Genomic DNA, 20,042 nt, shown 5'->3' on the forward strand with positions numbered 1-20,042 from the left:
TCGCCCAGAGATTGGTGTTATGTTAAAGGGGGTGCATGGCCCACCTCCCTGGGCTGATTTCAACAGTGGGAATCCCATCCCCTGGGGTCCAGCTGTATCTTTAAGGGGGATAGAAGCGTGCGCCCCCATTCCCCTGGCTGATTTTGGCCCTGGGGAGCCCATCCCCTGGGGCCCAGTCCAATTCTCAGAGTGTTAGGGGCATGAAGCCCATCCCCCTCCAGCCCCCCACCCAAGGCCGATTTTGGCCCTGGAAACCCTATCGCCTGGGGCCCAGTGCATATTGCAACTGGAGGTGGCTCATGTCCCCCTCACCGGGTTGATTTCGGGCCTTGGGACCCCATCCCCTGGGGCCCAGGTCAATTTGCAGGGGGAGGGGGCACATGGCAGCTCCTCCCCAGGTCTCTTTTGGCTCTGGGGACCCATCTCCCGGGGCCCGCACAGTGAAAAGTGGTTGTCCCCACCCAGGGCACCCACCATAGTGTTAGGGGCTGCAAGCGGAGCCCCCATGACCCCAGGTGGCTCCCCACATACATGGGGAGCCGGCATTGCTCCCTTCCACAGGGAGTAGCTCCTAATGGTGCTCACTGCGGGTTGGAGCAATATTTAGATCAGTTTCCCTGCCCGCGTCACTGTGGGGAGGGAGACAAATCTGAAGTCTGCTCCCAGCAATGGGATGGGGTCCCTAGGCCGTTAATGGGTAGGGAGGGATACTCCATTGCCCCATCCCCATGTTCTGAAATTTCAGCCCTGGAGTTGGCTCCCAAGATCCTCTTGAAGCTCGGGGATTGGGGCCACACAGCCCACCTCCCCATAAAAGGTTATGTCGGCCACAGGGGTGGGCTCCCTGGGGCCTTTGGAGGCACAAAGAGAGAGGGGCCATGCTGTCCCCTCCCCTCACAGATTTCAGCCCAAAGGGGTCGGCTCCCTGGGGCATAAGGTAATTAAATGCGGCCTGGCTGCCATGTTTCCTTTTTCTTTGTTCCCGCATGAGCCTCACGGGATCGCTGCATTCTTGCTGATTTTTTATTTCTTTTTTTGCCCCAGAATGGGGTCCCCATGGTCCCTCCATAGGGACTAGGGTGTAAGGGTATCTGTAGCCCACCCCCTTATGCTACTGTTTTCTTTTGACTTCAGGGCCACAAATTAAGTCCATGATTCCTATAATGGATCCAGCAACATTTTTCTCATGTTGCTGGCAGCCAATCAGAGCACTTGTGGGAATCTGATTTCCATTGGTTCGAGATAGTCAAGTTAAATAAAGCTCCCACAGCCAATTAGAACGCTCCATTTTTAAATTGGTGCACCCGCAAGAGTCTCTCAAGGCTCTTGTGGGAACAACCGTTAAAATATCTATATCTATTTGACCCTTAATTGCTTAAAAACTACTGAACAGATAGATTTACACCAAATCACAAAAAGCGCAATCTGTGGACCAAGATCAAGGTTCTTGCTGAATTTGGAGCAGTTCAGCTTAGCAGTTTTAGTTGTAGCCCAATATAAAGAAGTCTGTGGAACATGCATGGGAATTTTGCATTTTGGAACCCCTCTTTCTTTCTCAGCCCCTGCTTGACAGATCACCCAAAACTTTCCAGTAAGGAGCTGGGGAGAATTAGTATTTTTTGGGAGTTTTGTGACAAAATGCATAGTTATTAGCAAACCAAAAAATGCGGTCCAAGCAAACCTAAGTGTAACTACCTAGCGGCAACCATCTCTAGGTAATATACACACACACACACACACTTGTATTATTTTTTTGTTTTTCACGGATTAAAAAATAAAGGCTAAAGTTAGGTGGAAGTATCAGTTGAAACATAACGTTTTAAACCAACAAAATTACTAAGCCACTGAAATTTACCAGTTATAGTAATCTCAAAGAACTCTAACTAAAGTAGCTGTAAGTTGCACCCTTGTCATGCAGTGTTGCATCAATTATGTTTTTTCAGATGTCATTAAGGATGTTATCAGTGCTGTCATTGCACATGTCATGAGTGATGTAATGTGTGAGGATACAAGCATTGCATGGTGAGCGCCCAGCCCCCACTGTGAATGGCTGATAGCCAGGCTCTGTGCCCAACCCACAGCAGGTGCCCAACTCTGCATGCAAGCTTTAGCCGTGTGTGGTGTGATGTTGGGGGCAGGTCTGGCGTGGCACCAATTCCCATTATAATACTGAGTTCTTGAGTCCTAAGATGGCAGCCACATTTTTTCCTTCAGGTTTCAGCCAGCCAGTCACAACAGGTGCTTGAGTTCCCATATCCACTGTGAAGGATCTGTGGTGGCTCCATGCCATGAAATATACACACATTTTGAGCCTCGAGTTCTCAAAAACTACTGAACAGATTTACACCAAATCACAGACAGCATGCTTAATGGATCAAGATCTAACTTTCTGTCAAATTTGGTGTAATTCCGTTCAGACATTTTTGCTGTATTGCTGTTCAATGTTCCTATGAAAAATTAAGTGGGAAAAAGGTGTTATGAGATACCCGTTTTTTTCGGCCCCTGCTTGACAGATCACGCCAGATCTTTCCAGGAAGAAGCTCAGGTGGGTTAGCCCCATTTTTGGAACATTTTGTGAAGTTATATGAAATGGCATTCAAGTTATTCACAAATCAAAACATTGATTTCCCATAGATACCTACTCAATGGCAACTGCCAATGGTTAAAATATATATATATATATATACATATATATATATATATATATATATATATATAATAAATATAAATATATTTATTATATATAAACATATATTCACAGAAAAAAAGGTTACAGTGATGTTATAGTTAGGAAATAGAATTTAAAAAACACAGAAATTCACCTAAAAACCAAAGGCTACAGGGACGTTTTAGGTAGGTTCTGAATTTACTTGCACAAAACCATAGAAATTCAGCAGTTATAGTTTTGGTTAACTCAAGTAATTATTACTTGCATCCGAAGGTAACTATAACTCGCTCCCCCGTCATACAGTTTTCTCGTCAATAATTGTATTACAAATGTTAAGGTGATATTATCAATGATGTCATAAAAGATGTCATAACTGAAGTAATATGTGGTGTAATTAGCAGTGCATGTCGAAGGAGCAATTTATAGTTACCTGCGGCCAATCCCCTATAATCACCCAACCCCACGCGATGCACAGCCTTGGCCATGCACAACGGGGTTTGGCTGCAGAACCTGTGGCTATCTCCCTTTAACCACTCAACACTGTGTCACACACGGCCGTTGGCCATGCGCAGTGGGGGTTGGCAGCAGGGCCTGGCCTGTGGCCCTGCCACCAACCCCCTATTACCATTTAAGCCTGGCCCACGCATGGCCTTTATAATGCACAAAAAAAGGGGGCTGGGTACATATACCCTAACACCGTTGCCTTGGTCCTGGGCAATTTGTTTGTCCCCGGAACTCTGGGGGGGGAGGGAGGGGAGCGGGGTCTGTTGCCACCTTAACTTTGTTTATGATGTAGCCCTGGAGAGGTGGTGGTCTCCGGGGCCTGGAGGTTTCCACTGCCTCCCGTATACTGTTACATTATAGCCCCTGGGAGGTGGTGGTCACCGGAGTTGGGGGGAGGAGGGAGGGGTCTGCGTGTCCCCCATATTCTTTTAAATGTAGTTGCCCTGGGAAGGTACTGGTCCCCGAGGTATCCGCCTGACCCCTACCTATTTTTCAAATATAGCCCTGGGGAGATGGTGGTGCCTGGGGCACAGGAGGATTCCGCAGAGCCCCCGCCCATTGTTTTTAATATGTTGCCCCGGGGAGGTGGTGGTGGTCCTTGGGATCCAGGGGGTTCTGTGCGGTCCCCCTGCATACTGTGAAATCCTAGCCCAGGGTGGTGGTGGTCCCCAGGGCTTTTAACAAACTTAGGGGGGACCCCATGTGCCCAGTCCTTAATATTAAAAAATACATATGCCCTTGGGGCTTGGACCACCCAGGGACAAAATTAAAAGCAAGCGCAGGAGACCATGCTTGCTTTTTTTGAAGAATTCATGGTGAAATTCACAAAAATTCTGGAATTTCACCATAATTAAATAAAAAAATGCCTTATTGCCATGGAGTGGTTGTAGGAGGACCCCTGCACCAAGGCTAGGGGGTTAAGGTAATCCTACTTTGCCCCCTTGTATATTTTTTGTTTTGTTTTTTGTTTTTTTTAGACTCAGCTGAAACTAAATCTCAAAATGGCTGCCAACACTTCCTGGTTGTAGTGTTGGCACCCAGTCAGTTCTCTGCACAAGATCTGGAGGGTTTGCTAAGTGTTTGAGTTTGTAGATGTACAAATTTGGTTTTCCTTTAATTTCTCTGAAACTACTGAACGGATTTACACCAAATAACAAAAACGTTTCTTCCTGAACCAAAAGCTAGCCTTCTGCCAAATTTGGTGGAATTCTGTCCTGCGTTTAGGGCTGTAGTTGTGTTCAAAATCCCTATTGAAATTAACCCAACCCTTTTTCTCAGCCCCTGCTTAAGGGATCACCCCAAAACTTTACATGCAAAACAAGATCCTTGGGCAGACTTTAAAAAGAAAAAATTGGAAGATTCATCAAACGACGCCAAAGATATAGCCAAGTCAAAAAACTCTTTTTCAATGGACACTAGGTCCTAACTATACCTACTGGCGACCACCAGTAGGTAATATACGTAGTATATATGTTTATATACGTATATCTATCTATCTGTCTATCTATCTATTTTTATACACATGTACATGAGATATAATGCAATTTAATGCGTGGTTGTGGTTTGCTTTGCAAAGGTAAATGTATCAATGTTGATGAGAATGTCTTTTAAGTGTAGTTATGCTTGCCTAGGGTCATGTATGTTTATTGTTTGCATTATAGTAATAGCTTCAAACTTTTACTTCTCAGCATGACCTTCATGAATGAACTCTAGGGAGAATCCCATATTATAGCACAAAATGATGCCAGTCTTAATATATAAAATCGTCATTGTCCCCTGACTGGGGAAATTAAAATCTTGTGGTGGCTCGCTCCTGGTGAGTGACAATCGCCACATGCATGTATAGAGCCATCTTTCATTTTGTAAGGTCACTTATTTTCCTTGTACTCAGTCTTCGAATTCCCCTGCCAACATGACCTTTAGCCTACTATTGTTTTATCAATTTTTCATTTCTTTGATATTTAGAGACAGCCAGTATCTCATTTTTCAACACAATCTTCCAAGTATCTCAACCTTAAATAAACATTGCCAGTATGTCAATTTTTGAAGTTAGCAAACCATGACGTTAAGAGCCATGATTAGTAACAAACATTTTTTTCCAAACGTTTGTGGTTTTATATTCTAGGCAGCTGTGCCTCTCTTCTCATGAAGTTTTATTCATATATGCGCTATCTCTATAATTATTTTTACTTTTGTGTCATTTGAGTAATTTCAGTTGGTTTTCAACCTGTTATTTTCTAACTCTATATAGCCAGTCACATATTTAATGCTCTGTTAGTCAATAGAATAGAGCAGGGAGGAAGGCAGCCCTGGTAGTGGCATATAGTGAGTTCAAGAATAATTAACGTTTGCATATATTTTTACTTTACAGATAAAACTGTGGTATGACAAAGTAGGTCATCAGCTGATAGTCACGATACTGGGAGCAAAGGACCTTCCATCAAGAGACGACGGCCGGCCGAGAAATCCTTATGTAAAAATTTACTTTCTCCCAGATCGAAGGTATGAATTCCATAGAAAACATTAATTATAAATTAGCTATAATGCTGCCTTCCTAGTTTCTATTTCAGTTGCATTTACCACTTTCCTCTCCCTTAGATATTGAACTTTATTATTTCTTTCCTCATTACAATATCCCTATTTATTGTTTGGCGAGAGACTGATGCCGAAATTGCAATTGCGGCTGGTACATTCCAGTGAGCTAAGGGCAATTACGAGAATGGGGAATTTCCATTCAGTAGCCTCCCTGTATCATACATATACTCCCGGGCAGGCAGTGGGGTGGTTGGTAAAAAACATAAAATATAATAATAAAAAATATATATATATCGCCACCTGCTCTGCTCCATCTTGCATTGCAGGCACAGGCTCCCAGCACTGCCCTACGTCCAATCCTATTGCTCAGCGGTAGGACTGGACGGAGCGCCCAGCCTGGGTGCGCCGAGGCAGAGTGGGAGCCTCTGCTTGCTCTCTCTAACCCGGAAACACAGTGCCGGGTTGGAGAGAGCCTAGTGCGCATGTATGTTTGGTCGGCCTGAGACGGCCGGCCAAACATACATGCGCACTGAGGTGGAATTTTGTGCACTCCCCCTCTGTCCCTGTCACACCCGTGACCCTGCCCCTTTTATAGTAAAAACATATTAACCAGAGGTTATTCTGTTTTTACTATAAACGTTTTGCTGCTGCTGCTGCTGGCCATAGTGGAGGAGCCACCCCTGCTCCCGGAGATGGTCCCCTAGGCCTGTCAGCCACCGTGTATCCATGAAATTGCCTGCCACTTCAGTTCAAATTAACGTATTTGCAGTCTGCTATTGACTTTCCAAATTTTGGAACTGGCTGTTGTGAGTTCATTGCAGAATTTGTGAAGGAAGCACATCTTCGAAATCAGCAGAAATAAGGTTACCACCCTATGCATGATACAGACTGCTCTGGTGGGTATGAGGGTTATGGTGTTGCTGAGGCTGACAGAAGCACCTAGTTTTGTTGATGCATCTACATCCTTTAAAATCGTGTGCTGTGCTCGCCTGTTTTATCATCTAGCTATGGTATATAGGATCAGTGGATGCGTTATGTGATTTGTTTATGTTTTTTCCTGGATTTGGGGCATATGGTGAAGCTAGAGACAGTTCCCTTAACTTGTTTTGGTGCCGTTGTACCTAGCACTTAAAATTCATGAATCACCTTTGTGATCAAGAATTTGGGTAGCAATCATTTAGAGTTTTATTTGAAAGTCACTAGTCCGCAGAAACATTTGTCATATTCTTTAAGGATTCTGTCTTGACCAGAGAGCATAGTCGCTGCAAACAGGGGTGCTGTGGGTGCCCTCAAAATAGCCATGCTGAAGTTCAGAAGGTAGGTGAGCTATACAGATGCCTTTACATTTTGCGCTTGTCTTGTCACATTTGTTGTCTTTCAAAGACAAAGGTCAAATGTCAGGCTATGTCTTCTTACAAATGCTGCTTATCTTTTTAACAAGGAAACTGGTGTTTACTTTTCTCTGATTACAAAGTGAGAGGATTTTGTAAAAGTGGCCTATGTGACAACCTTCTTAGGGTACAAGGAGTGAAAGGAAAAGCTGTAGGACCTCAGTCTTTTTCTAGCGCACAACAACGTTTAAATATCTGTAAATTAACTACAATTATTTCAAAACAATGCACATAAGAAGCACACTTTATATAATTCTGAAGTGTGACGGAAACACATAATATTAATAGGCCCAAATCAAGACCGATTACTTGATTATGCACAAATGATAAATACTCCATGAAACTTGATTTTCATACATTATCCTTTATACAGTATATAGTTTTATCCGCTACTCCAGAACCCAAGATTATAGTTAATAGTAGACTTTGTCTATTCAAGTTAACTATTTCAACTGAAAACGTGCCACTACGCCAGTGCTCCAAAGTGTACCACCGACTAAATATCAAACACATTTACCAGTCTCCTGCTGAATGTGCGTGGAATATGTGCCACTCTTGTTTTATGCATGACTCTAGGCTCTTTCACAGTCCCTATGACTTCAGTGATATATAATTAATGGCAGCAGCCCCACCCTGAATATTGATCCAGCACCACTGACAGAAAGACCTGATGCTGAAAGCCCCAAAGAACACAGTTAACTTAATAAGCCATTTTTCAGATCAGTTGTTCCTTTTGAGCATCAAACTCCAAATTCATGTAAAGTAAAAATAAGAGTAACGCAGGTGGCAAACTTTAATCTGGTGTAGAGAGAACAATACTATTGCTCTGCCTGCTTTGTAGAGTATAATATTTTTTCACAATGAGCATCAACAAACTGGGGTCAACTCTGTCATAAACTCAAAGCATGATTATATTAATGCATCTTTTATTGGATGACCAACTTGCCAGTTACTTTGGCAGCAGTGGGCTCAGAATATGACTCTCCACCTTATTAGTTATTTGTAGAAATGAGATCCGGGAGCATCGTTCTGGACGTTCCTTGATTACCTCATGATTTGTCAAAGATTATGCCTTTACTTAGGCATAGTTACATAAACCGTCCTCTTGTTATTTTGAGAAGGTCTACTTCTAGTAGTCCAAGTCATGCCCTTCATGCACTGATAGTTCTTTGTTCTGATGAAGGAGAAGCCACAATTTTGTAGTACAGCCCCCAACACTGAGAGATGTTCACGATCGCTCACTTCTCACCAGAGTTGTCTTGCAAAAACATAGCTTTTCTGATATCATCCAGGTCATTTCAATAGGGCATGCTCCCATTTTTATTAGGTCGGGCACAGCAGCACGCAAACGCTGCTTTTCCGAAGTGTTGGTATGTATCTGGGCTTTTAACCACGCCCACTGCACACCCATCACTATCACTCATTCATGGGCTTGCCCTTCAAAAATCCTTTATTTTCATTATTAAGTGCTTTACATTTGTCCCTCCTTGAGGCGGTTTAGTTACCACCTTGGACATGGCCCCGGTTAGATGGCTTCTGGCACTTTTACCGATACGTTTGTCTGCAAGGGATCTTTTTTCCTTTTGTGTGCTGCTTCACACTGATGCTGTGGCGCTTTGAATCAGCTTGCTTATGTGAAACTGTATTACTTTTCATTTTCAATTTATGTGGCAAAAAAAGTCTGGTTAGGAGTTTACAACGCTAATAGCTTTAACTCGAGCAAATGTGAGACCTGTTACATTGCAAATGCTTGTTTCAGCAGCTTCTTTAAGTGACTTTGTTTCCTCTGTTCGCATGTTACAACTGTATATGTTGTATTATGTTGTGGAGACCATGGATCGTCTCCATCAGAAAATCCCAGGAAAGCTTTCATTAGACTGAGTTACCATAACTATATTTAACACAGCTGATGTAAGGTTTTGCAGTTATGTCTTGCCATGCGAAGCTGTTGCTGCTGTGGTTTATGTGTTTTTTTTAATGTGAATTCAAACACAAGGAAGTTGCAAACACCATTTCGTGAAGTAGATGGACGTAACAACACTTCTGTGTCCCTTCGTTAAATGATTCTGGGATTAATAGAGTGTGGGCTGCTAAGAATGTGCTACTTGCCAGGCAGCAACGTGGGCTTTCTTGCACATGTTTACAGAATACTACTGCCTGGACTGTCCGGTCCACCGAGATGGGCACTTTGCCCATTCGGTCCTGCAGGACTTCCTTGTATGAAAATGGTCCAGAGACCCACTTCTGGGGAGGTATTCCTTAGGGATCTATTCAACAGGTAAAGAATCTGCAGCTGGAAGTCTCTATCACATGAACAAATTACCTACTTTCGGTAAATACCTTTTTTTTAAAATCTATTTATTCAACGTTATTCAAAACATAATACAAGAGCTACAGTACATTCCACTTAGCGAGAGAATACACAACTTTACTACTTATATATATCCATGCATATTAGTGGTTTGTGCATAATACAGGTACATTTTAGCGTACTGGCGTATAACTTAACATTGTGTAACTTTCAATACTAGACTTGTCAATCAATATGTATAGGTCTATATATCGGTATCGGAAGTAATGGTGTTTACATTGGGCTGTATAGGCACGTGAGGTAACTATCTTTTGCGTTTACCTGGCGTGGTTAGTTAGTAATATCGGATCAAGGCCAGAAGACTAGTGGTGCACGAGCATGGCGTTTCAGTTCGCGTTTGAGTGCGGCTCCGTTTAATAATTTATTTTATGCTTCGGTTGAGTGTGATGATATCCTGCCAGCCTATTAGTACATAGCGAGAGGAAGGGAGAGGAAAGAGGGGACGGGTGTTGTGCTTGCTGAGTATCAGACAGGGGATCCATTAACGGATGTGCTTTACTTTGGGCATCTCAGGGAGGGTACTTGTCATCTCTGGATTCTATTTTTACTACGAAAAGATCCCAGCTTGCAGCGCCTTCCTGTATCTGTCCCTTAAGTTGCAGTTGTCTTAGTATTTGAGCCTCTGCTATTGCGCAACTATGCAAGTCTCTTAGCCAGGTGGAGTGAGTAGGGGCATTTGGGGCCTTCCAATGTGTGGCGATCAGGCGCTTGTATATCACAAATGCCAGGTCTACAAACTTGTGGGTGTGTTTATCTCCCTTAACACGGTGTCGTATACCAAGCAGGCAGGATTCCGGAGTGGGTGTTAACGCGTGATCCACTATGTCTGCCGTGGTTTCAATAATGTGACACCAACCAGTATTTATTGAGTGACATTCCCAAACCATGTGGTAGAAGTTAGCTGCAGGGGTGGCGCACCTTGGACATATTGGTTTAGAATTTGGGTATATTTTATGGATACGAGCCGGAGAAAGATATCATTGGTGTATGTAATTAAATTGCGTATATCTTAGCCTAATATTACGAGATACGGACTTAATAGAGGTGAGGGCTGCTTCCCAGGATTCCTGAGTGGTTGATGTATTGAGGACTGAATCCCATCGGTGTTTAACCTGAGTTAAGGCAGTGCAGTTGCTTGCTAGGAGTGTTTTATATAATTTGGTAATGGTACCCTTTGCGTTACCCATTGAAAGTACTGAAGTGAGTAGAAGGGATTCATTAGGTTCGTTGGGGCTACGTCCCCATAGGTTGTGTAAAATATTAGCGATGGCGCTGTATGTCAAGAAAGCCCCAGGTTGCATTATATCAGCCGCCACCAATTCTGCAAACGTACTTGCTTTGGAGCTCGAGTAAAGGTCTCCCAGGTTCAAGGTATTAGTCATGCGTATATCGTGATAGGAGGAGAGAGCTTGTATGCCCGGTACTTGCGACAGTGGCAGCAAGGGGGAGTAAGGACAGTGCTCTGCCTTGTACATATCTCTGCCAGCAGTGCCTGGCCGTGTTCCATAGAGGTGAATGATTTGCTGGGTATGGGGGTCCTGCCAGCAAAGAGGTCAGTATCGCTTGTGGTGCTGTGTGAGCAGCTATCGCTATACACTCCGGAATAGTCGGTTCGTTGAGCCACATTGTGACCCATTGCAGTTGGGCTGCTACGTAATATAATTCTAGATTCGGCATGCCAATCCCACCTTCTTCTTGTGGGTATTGCGTGATGGCTAGTGCTACCCTGCGCCTGTCCTTGCCCCAGAGTAAATCAGTTGGTAGTGAGTGTATTTTGCGAAAAAAACGAGCGTGGCAAGGATATCGGGAGCGCGGTAAAGTAATATAGGAATCTCGGTAGTACTAGCATCTTGGCTATGGCCGTCCTGCCCATAGGTGATAAGGGTAGCGAGCTCCAAAATGACAGGGAGCCACGGGTGGAGCGGAGTAAACGGTCTAGGTTGCCTTCTCTTAGGTCTGACAAAGAGTGGTATATCTGAACGCCCAAGTATTTGAAGGTCTGGTAAGCCCATGGTAACTGGTGACTAGGGAGTGTCATTTGCTGTTCGGTGGGTATACGAGTGAGAGGGAAAATACATGATTTAGTCCAATTGACACGTAGGCCAGAGGCAAGGGCAAAAGTATCCAATATTTGCATAACCCCAGATAGAGAGGTAGAGTAATTGCGTAAATATATCATGGCATCATCTGCGTATAGGGATATGATGTGATATGCTTTAAATTCCTGGATGCCCCATATTTGAGCGTAGCTGCGAAGCTTAATTGCCAGTGGTTCCATGGCTATTGCAAATAATAACGGAGAGAGTGGGCATCCTTGTCTAGTGCCTCTACCGATGGGGAATGCTTCCGATATTACTTGACCGGTTTTGACACAGGCTATTGGTTTGGAGTATAATGTTGCGATCCAGCTGATGAAGCCGCTCTGGAAACCAAACGCTTTAAGAGTGCGGAAGAGATAATCCCAACCGAGCGTATCAAATGCTTTTTCTATATCTAAAGACACAGCCACAGTTTCTGGTTCTGTGGTATTGTGCATGATGCAAATTAACCGTCTTATGTTTAAGAAGGTATTCCTACCTGGGATAAATCCTGATTGGTCTGAGTGTATGAGGTGCGGTAGGTGAGGGAGCAGTCTGTTTGCCAGGATCTTCCCTAACATTTTGCAGTCAGAATTCAGAAGGGAGAGTGGTCTATAGGATCTGACGTCTAATGGGTTGCGGCCTGGTTTTGGCAGGACTACTATTAGTGCTTCGCGCATGGAGTCTGGTAGCTGTTTTCTATTGCGTGCTTCGTTAAACACCTCGAGGAGAGGTTGTAGAAGGTGAGTGGTTTGTGAGTTATAGTATTCTACTGGCAGACCATCTGAACCAGGGGTTTTGCCGCGTGCCATTTGAGAGAGAGCCAAGCGAAGTTCCTCAATGGTGATGGGACCGTCAAGTATATCTGCGTTGCTGGTGATGTTTGGATTTTGGGGAATCTGTGCTAGTAGCTCAGTCAATTGTTGGTCTTTTGGAGGGGTAGTGGGTTGATATAAAGAGCGGTAGTACATGTAGAAGGCTCTGTTTATGTCTACCTGAGTATTAACCATATCACCTGATTGTAACCTAATCGCACCTATTGGCAGGGATTGCGATGGTTGACGTACCAGCCATGCTAACAATCTTCCTGATCTGTCTCCTTCTGCGTGCTGCCTCATTTTAAAGTGTCTGTAGTCATGCCTACCAAGTCTATCATCGGCTTCTCTATATTTCGCCTTCAGTGGATTTAGTATTGCTGATGGGGTGTCGCTTGTTGAGGCTTCAATCTCTGCTCTATGTATTTTGGCTTCCAGCGTTAGTAGTTCCCTAGTGAGTGTTTTTTTGACCCCCACGGAGGCTGCCAGGCATTGTCCCCTGATTACGACCTTATGGGCGTCCCATTCCGTGGCGCGTGTTAGTGTTGAATTTTTGTTTAGGGAGAAATGGTCCGATAGCCAATTGGTTATTTCAGCATTAAAGGGAGGATCAGTTAGGGCTTCTGGTTGTAGGCGCCATGTTGGGATGCGGGTGTTTGTGTAGCCCCATAGCAAAGTTGCATAGTATGGGTTGTGGTCTGATATGGTGCGGGCTAGATAGCCAGATGTGCTTATCTTTGAGATTATGTTGGATGATGCGAAAAACATATCTATTCTGGTGTAAATTTTGTGTACTGGTGAATAGAAAGAGTATTCACGCAATGTAGGGTGGCCAGTTCTCCAAATTTTGCTTAACCCATTGTTAGAGGCCCATTCTGTCAGGTCGAGTGACGCACGTTTAGTTGGGGCACTGGCTAGTGGGGGGATGGAGCGATCTTTTTGGGTGTCTAAGACGCAATTAAAGTCTCCTCCCCATACTGCATCTGCCGCGGGGTCTCCGAGCCTACTGTTGTTAAGTGACCAGAGGAATTCCCGTTGATTTACATTGGGAGTATATAGTGCTATCAGTGCTATAGGGTTACCGTCTAATGTTCCTTCTAAATCACGTACCGTCCATTTGGGTCACTTTGAACGCGGGACACAATATGTGGGACCCCGGGGGCTACCCAGATTGCCACTCCTCGTGCATATGTTGAAAAGATGGTGCCATATAGTTGTCCCCTCCATTTTGTTTTTATGCTTGCAAGCGAGGGTGCATCCAGGTGTGTTTCTTGGAGCATGGCAATATGTTTCTGATGGATACAACTACCTGTGGATTCCTCACCTAATGAATACTCCCATGGCGCCAGCCTTCGACGGAAATCTTCATCCTAGCTTCTGCACGTCGACGAGGACGTCACTCTAGCCCGCGCGACGCCGTCTGACGTCATACAGGCAATAAGAGTTCCTCGCCGACGTGCCAACGTCAGTTCCCTTTTTTCCGTGCATTCGAAACGGTTATCTTCGAGGGAGCTACTGTTACTTTCGTAGCTACAGTGTATTTTCTGCTGCGAAGTTCTTCTCAGCGGTAATAATGTCTCAGAGGAAGTCGGGTTTCAAGCCCTGTCGAGAGTGTGGGGGCAAGATGTCCGCTTATTTTCATATCCCGATACTCAAGTTGCACAGGAAGTATCTCCGGTTTGTGGTAGGGTCGCAGCACTATCAGTTTGCGGTCCTCCTGTTTGGTCTTACTTCAGCACCTCGAGTTTTCACGAAGGTGATGTCGGTGGTTGCGGCAGAGCTCAGAAGGAAGGGGATAGCAGTATTCCCTTACTTGGACGACTGGTTGATCAAAGCCAAGTCTCCGGCGCTTGTGTTGCATCATCTGCAGTCAACAACCCAGTTGTTGTTCGACCTGGGCTTTTCGGTGAACGTGCCCAAATCTCACCTGGAGCCCTCTCAGCGCCTCCTGTTCATAGGGGCAGTACTAGATACAACATTGAATCGAGCCTTTCCTCCGCCTCAGCGGATTCAAGACATTCAGGCGTTGGTTCCAATGTTTCAAGGTGGAGCGGTCATTCCAGTCCTCAAGGTCCTTCGTCTGCTCGGTCTGTTTGCCTCCTGCATACTGTTGGTCACGCATGCTCGCTGGCACATGAGGGCTCTTCAGTGGTGCCTCCGAAGGCAGTGGTCTCAACACAAAGGAGATCTAGAAGGTCTCAGAGATCTCCAGAGATGCTGCTGTGGACTTGAACTGGTGGATTGCGAGCAACAATCTTTCACAAGGAAAGCCGTTCGCGCAGTCGCCACCAGTGGCCACAGTCATAACGGATGCTTCCACTCTAGGGTGGGGAGCTCATCTGGGGGATCTGGAGATCAAAGGACTTTGGTCTCCAGAGGAACAGATGTTTCATATCAATCTGTTAGAGTTACGGGCTGTACTTCTGGCTCTCAAGGCCTTCCTCCCTTCCCTTCGTGGTCAGTCGGTACAGGTCCTGACGGACAATACTACCACGATGTGGTACATAAACAAACAGGGAGGAGTAGGGTCGTACCTTCTCTGCAGAGAAGCTCTTCGACTATGGTCCTGGGCGAAGGACCATCAGATTTGCTTGGTAGCAAATCATCTGGTCGGGGTCTTGAATGTACGTGCGGACAGTCTCAGTCGCCAATTCTCAGCCGACCACGAGTGGCGTCTCTATCCAGATCAAGTCCGTTTAATCTTCCAGATGTGGGGGTTTCCTCGGAAAGATCTGTTTGCCACTCTGGAGAACGCGCATTGTCCGTTATTCTGCAGTCTCCAGTATCCGGTGCAGGGAGCATTGGGGGACGCGTTTCTGATAACCTGGTGCGACCAGTTGCTTTACGCGTTTCCCCCCATACCCTTGATTCCTCGAGTGTTGAGGAAGATTCGCCAAGACCAGGCCCAAGTCATCTTAATAGCTCCGGATTGGCCAAGGAGGGTGTGGTACTCCGACCTTCTCCAACTCTCGCTGTGCCCTCCGCTCCGTCTCCCTCTCAGGGCAGACCTCCTCTCGCAGTCGCAGGGGCAGGTTTTACACCCCAACCTCCAGAGTCTACACCTACATGCCTGGAGATTGAACGGGGCAACCTGAGTTCCTTCTCTCTCCCGCCTGATGTAGTGGATGTTATATTAGCGGCCAGGCGACACTCCACTAAATCTATCTACGCTAATAGGTGGTCTAAATTTGTTATGTGGTGTGGAGAGAGACAGATTGATCTCTTACATGCTCATCTGTTGGACGTTTTGTCTTTTGCTCTGTCTTTAGCGCAGAAAGGTTGTGCAGTGGCTACCATTAAGGGTTATTTGTCGGCTTTGTCAGCCTTCATTTGTCTTCCAGACCAACCATCATTATTTAAATCCCCTATTGTTCTCAGATTCTTGAAAGGTCTTCTAAATAAATATCCTCCAAAACCATTCGTTATGCCTCAATGGGATTTGTCCTTGGTCCTTACTTTCCTTATGGGGTCCCCTTTTGAGCCTATGCATTCTTGCCCCTTAAGGTATTTAGTTATTAAAACAGTCTTCCTGGTGGCTATAACATCTGCAAGGAGAGTGAGTGAGTTGCAAGCCTTATCGGTAAAACCCCCTTATACAACTTTTTATGGGGATAAGGTGGTGTTGAGGACCAAGGCTGCTTTCCTCCCGAAGGTTGTTTCACCTTTCCATTTGGCCCAGACAATAACTTTGTCCACGTTCTATCCTCTGCCTCATCCTTCTAAGGAGAAAGAGAGACTTCATCGCTTGGACCCAAAGAGGGCGTTAAGCTTCTTCATTGATAGAACTAAGGATTTCAGGCTGGAGGATCAGCTGTTCATCGGATACGTGGGCAAGAGGAGAGGAAAGGCAGTACACAAGAGAACACTCTCCAGGTGGGTTGTTCTTTGCATTAAAATCTGTTACTCTTTAGCAAAGAAGGATCCTCCTGATGGCATTAGAGCTCATTCCACCAGAGCTAAGTCGGCCACTTCGGCCTTGGCCAGGGGTGTTCCTGTGGTCGACATCTGCAAGGCCGCAACTTGGTCGTCCCTTCACACTTTTGCAAAACATTACTGTCTGGACTCTGAGGTCAGAAGGGACGGCCATTTTGCACGGTCAGTGCTGCAGGATTTCTTGGTTTGACCATTTCGGCACCCACCACCGGGCGTGGTACTGCTTTGGGACTCTATTCATTAGGTGAGGAATCCACAGGTAGTTGTATCCATCAGAAGAACGAGTTACTTACCTTCGGTAACGACTTTTCTGGTGGATACATTAGCTACCTGTGGATTCCTCACGGTACCACCCGCCTCCCCGTTGCCTTTCTGGTCTTACCAAGTAATCCTTGAGTGCGCTCCTCTTGGTCTTCAAGGCTGCAATAGATTTTGTATATATGGATACTTGTGTATATATATATATATATATATATATATATATATATATATATATATATATGTATATATCTTTTTGTATATACATGATTTGCATATATTTGTTTGTTTGATTTAAAAAAAAAAAAAAAAAAAAAGGAGAGTTATATTCAATCTACAGCCATTTTATTGCAATGTTGTGTGATTTACAATGTTATGGGATGTTGCTTTGCTCTTTCATTGCAATGGGTTATTATTCTCATGCACGTAAAAAAATGTTGGTACTGACGTCGGCGAGGAGGACCTCTTATTGCCTGTATGACGTTAGACGGCGTCGCGCGGGCTAGAGTGACGTCCTCGTCGACGTGCAGAAGCTAGGAAGAAGATTTCCGTCAAAGGCTGGCGCCATGGGAGTATTCATTAGGTGAGGAATCCACAGGTAGCTAATGTATCCACCAGAAAAGTCGTTACCGAAGGTAAGTAACTCGTTCATTTGGTGTCTTCTGAGATATGCATAGATCCGTTGTCGTTCACTAATGGATGCCATGCCTCTTATATTCCATGTGAGTATTTTATAATGTGGAATATGTCGTTGATTTTGAGAGGCCATGGTGTATATGTGGTTTTACGCAAGCGCATAGTGATTTCGCAAGCCTAGCTTCCCATATGTTGATGATGTTCTTTGTGCCTATTGTGCTCAGCCATTTTGCCTTAGGATTACCTAGCATGTTCTTTATGTTTACATTGTGGTAGCCCGACTTGGTATTGGCATTGATTAACTCATGTAACCGGGAAACGTCCCATTTGGTTTTAACAATAACTTTTACAATAGTTAACTTTAACTGTAAGTGTGACGAGCACAGGGTTGGTGCGGAACTTGCCAACCTGATGTAACGGTCCATATGGAGCGGGGGGTGCTTCAGGTTGATGGGTACAAGACAGCGTTGATCCCGGCCCATTTTACACTTGGTGGTGTAGCTACTGTCCGGGAGCCTCAGTCAACAAGATGGTATAGCTGGGAAAGATGGTGACACGGTGGCGTGTCAGAGCGGCATTCGAGGAACAAGGGGGGTGGGAGGAGGAAGCTAACAGATATCGTCCGCTGTCCGTGGAGTGAGGTTGGGGCCACGGGCCGAGTCCGCAGAGTCAGAGTTTACTTCTGGTTCAGGGTCTGCTTCCGATTGCGCAGACATGGATGTTGGTGATGCCGAAACAAAACGCGATGTGGTCTGTAATAGTAATGAACGTTCTTCACGAGACTGCTCAGGGGTAGGTTTGGTGTCTTGTTTTCTGCGGGGTCTCCGTTTATCCATTGGTGGAGGACTTTTGTCTGTGGGGTTACTCGCGGATGTCGGGTCAGCAAGGCCTTTTGCGTGAAGCCACGTCCATGCGTCCTCCGGAGTAGTAAAAAAGAGAGTACGGGTGTTATCTTGTATTCGGAGTTTAGCAGGGAACAACAGGGAATATTTGATGTTATGGTCTCTTAGTCGTTCTTTGACTCGATAGAATGAGTTGCGCTTCTTCTGTACCTCCACAGTGAAGTCTGGATAGGCCGATATTACGGCACTTTCGAAGCGTATTGGGCCTGACTTTCGGAATAGCTGTAATATGAGGTCTCTGTCCCAATAGTTAAGGAGTCTTGCTATTAGGGGCCGAGGTTGAGCACCTGGTGGCAAGGGCCTACCGGGGACCCTGTGGGCGCGTTCTATGGAGAAAAACTTTGGGACATTGCTCTTTAGGACCGTTTCAGTTAGCCATTGTTCGATGAACAATTCTGCGCTGGGGCCTTCGGCCCGCTCGGGAAAACCCACAAATCGGATGTTGTTGCGGCGAGACCTGCCTTCTGCGTCTTCGGCTCTGCGTTTTAGTGCTTCCACCTCCACTGTTACGGCTCCCATGCGTGACTTGAGTTCAAGTATAGATGGTGTAAGGTGTGACGTGTCTTTTTCCAGTCCTGCAACCTTTTCAGCCAGCGCTTGTTGATCTGTGCGTAGCAGGTTAACATCTTCAATTACTGAGCCTATTTTTGCTTCCAAAGTGGTTTTAGTGTCTAGTATGGCTTGCAGTACTTTTTCAAATTGTATTGTATGTGTTTGTAGAGTTGCGTCCATTTTTTGTAGTGCCTGGAATGTGTCGGAAGCCCCCACAGGCGGGGGCGAAGTGCCTGAGTCCATGTCTCCTGGGGGCCCACGTAGAGTCTTTGGTTTGCCCATTGGTTGGCTGTTGTATGATATTGTTGCTGGTAGCTGGGTTTTATGCTGTGTTGATTGATTGGTGCTGCAATAATTTGCCGTTTTTATGTGGGCGCCTTGTTTAGCATGGTGCAAGAGAGCTTTAGAGTGTTCTGGTCCTCGGGTGCCGTAAACGATTGGTTTAATTATTATAGTAGGCACTCAGACTTTATAAATTCGTTACTCGGTTTCCTTGGGTGCTGTACATGTGTTTAAGCCTTTGGAGCAGACAGTACTGAGTAGAAATGTATGTTGGGGCAGCCTATTGATTGTGTAATTGTATATTACACGGGGTGTTTATGTTACTTTCTCTTTTCCCTTCCTTCTTTCTTCCTCTCTTCCACCACACTCCACCTTTGTGTAGTGTGGTGGTTAGCTAGTGTTGGTGATCTGCAAGCTTCAATTTTGCGGGCGTTTATTTTTTAATTACTTTGGGAGGGCTGATATCAGCAAGAATTTGCTTTACTGCATGCTTTTGTGTACACTAAGGGAGAAGTTCATGTCTTTTATATGCGCTGCGACTCGCTTTATGTCGCCGGTTAAGCGCGTTGAATGTGCTTCTATTTGCCATTGTTTGAATGCTGCTTTATATCCTCACTGGCTGCATGCGGACGAGAAGGGCACGATACGTCTCAGCGCATCGTTATATACTGAAACCCCCAGTCGAGCCACGGAAGTACTCCTCGAATCTCAGTGGCCCCCACGGCGGCCGCCTCAGGTTCCGCGTATTGCGGCAGGGAGTGGGGAGCCGGCAGGGCATCCGCGCGCCGCGTCGGGGCTCCGGTCTCTCCCCCAGCGGGCGCGATCTACACGGGACAGGGCCACGAAGCCGAAGCAGCGGTGTAGCTTCACACCCGAACCGCCGATAACAATCTCGGCCCGGGGTGCGCGCCGATGGCTCAAGCCGGCTCCGTTTACGCGGCGCAGGAGCCTCTCGGCCCGGCGCCGACTCTATGCAGGCCGCGTCACTTACTGCGTGGCTCGTCAGCTCCACGAGCGGTCAGGGCTTCTCTCCGCTCCCAGCGGCTCCCGGCAGGACGCCTCGCGCAGCTCCGGTGTTCCACCTCCAGGGATCATTGGCGCCTGCCTCTCTAGTATG

At 45.7% G+C, this 20,042-nt stretch overlaps 1 protein-coding gene across 1 annotated transcript in view; it reads left to right on the forward strand.

Moving 5' to 3' along the window:
• RIMS2 (regulating synaptic membrane exocytosis 2) overlaps nt 1-20,042 on the forward strand; it is a 1,513,920-nt gene that overhangs the window by 959,632 nt on the left and 534,246 nt on the right. The window contains exon 14 of the mRNA XM_069220600.1: nt 5,544-5,674. Coding sequence (XP_069076701.1) covers nt 5,544-5,674 — 131 coding nt within the window. The remainder of the gene's footprint in view (nt 1-5,543; nt 5,675-20,042) is intronic.

The sequence above is a fragment of the Pleurodeles waltl genome, chromosome 2_2, assembly GCF_031143425.1.
Source record: "Pleurodeles waltl isolate 20211129_DDA chromosome 2_2, aPleWal1.hap1.20221129, whole genome shotgun sequence".
Taxonomy (NCBI): Eukaryota; Metazoa; Chordata; class Amphibia; order Caudata; family Salamandridae; genus Pleurodeles; species Pleurodeles waltl.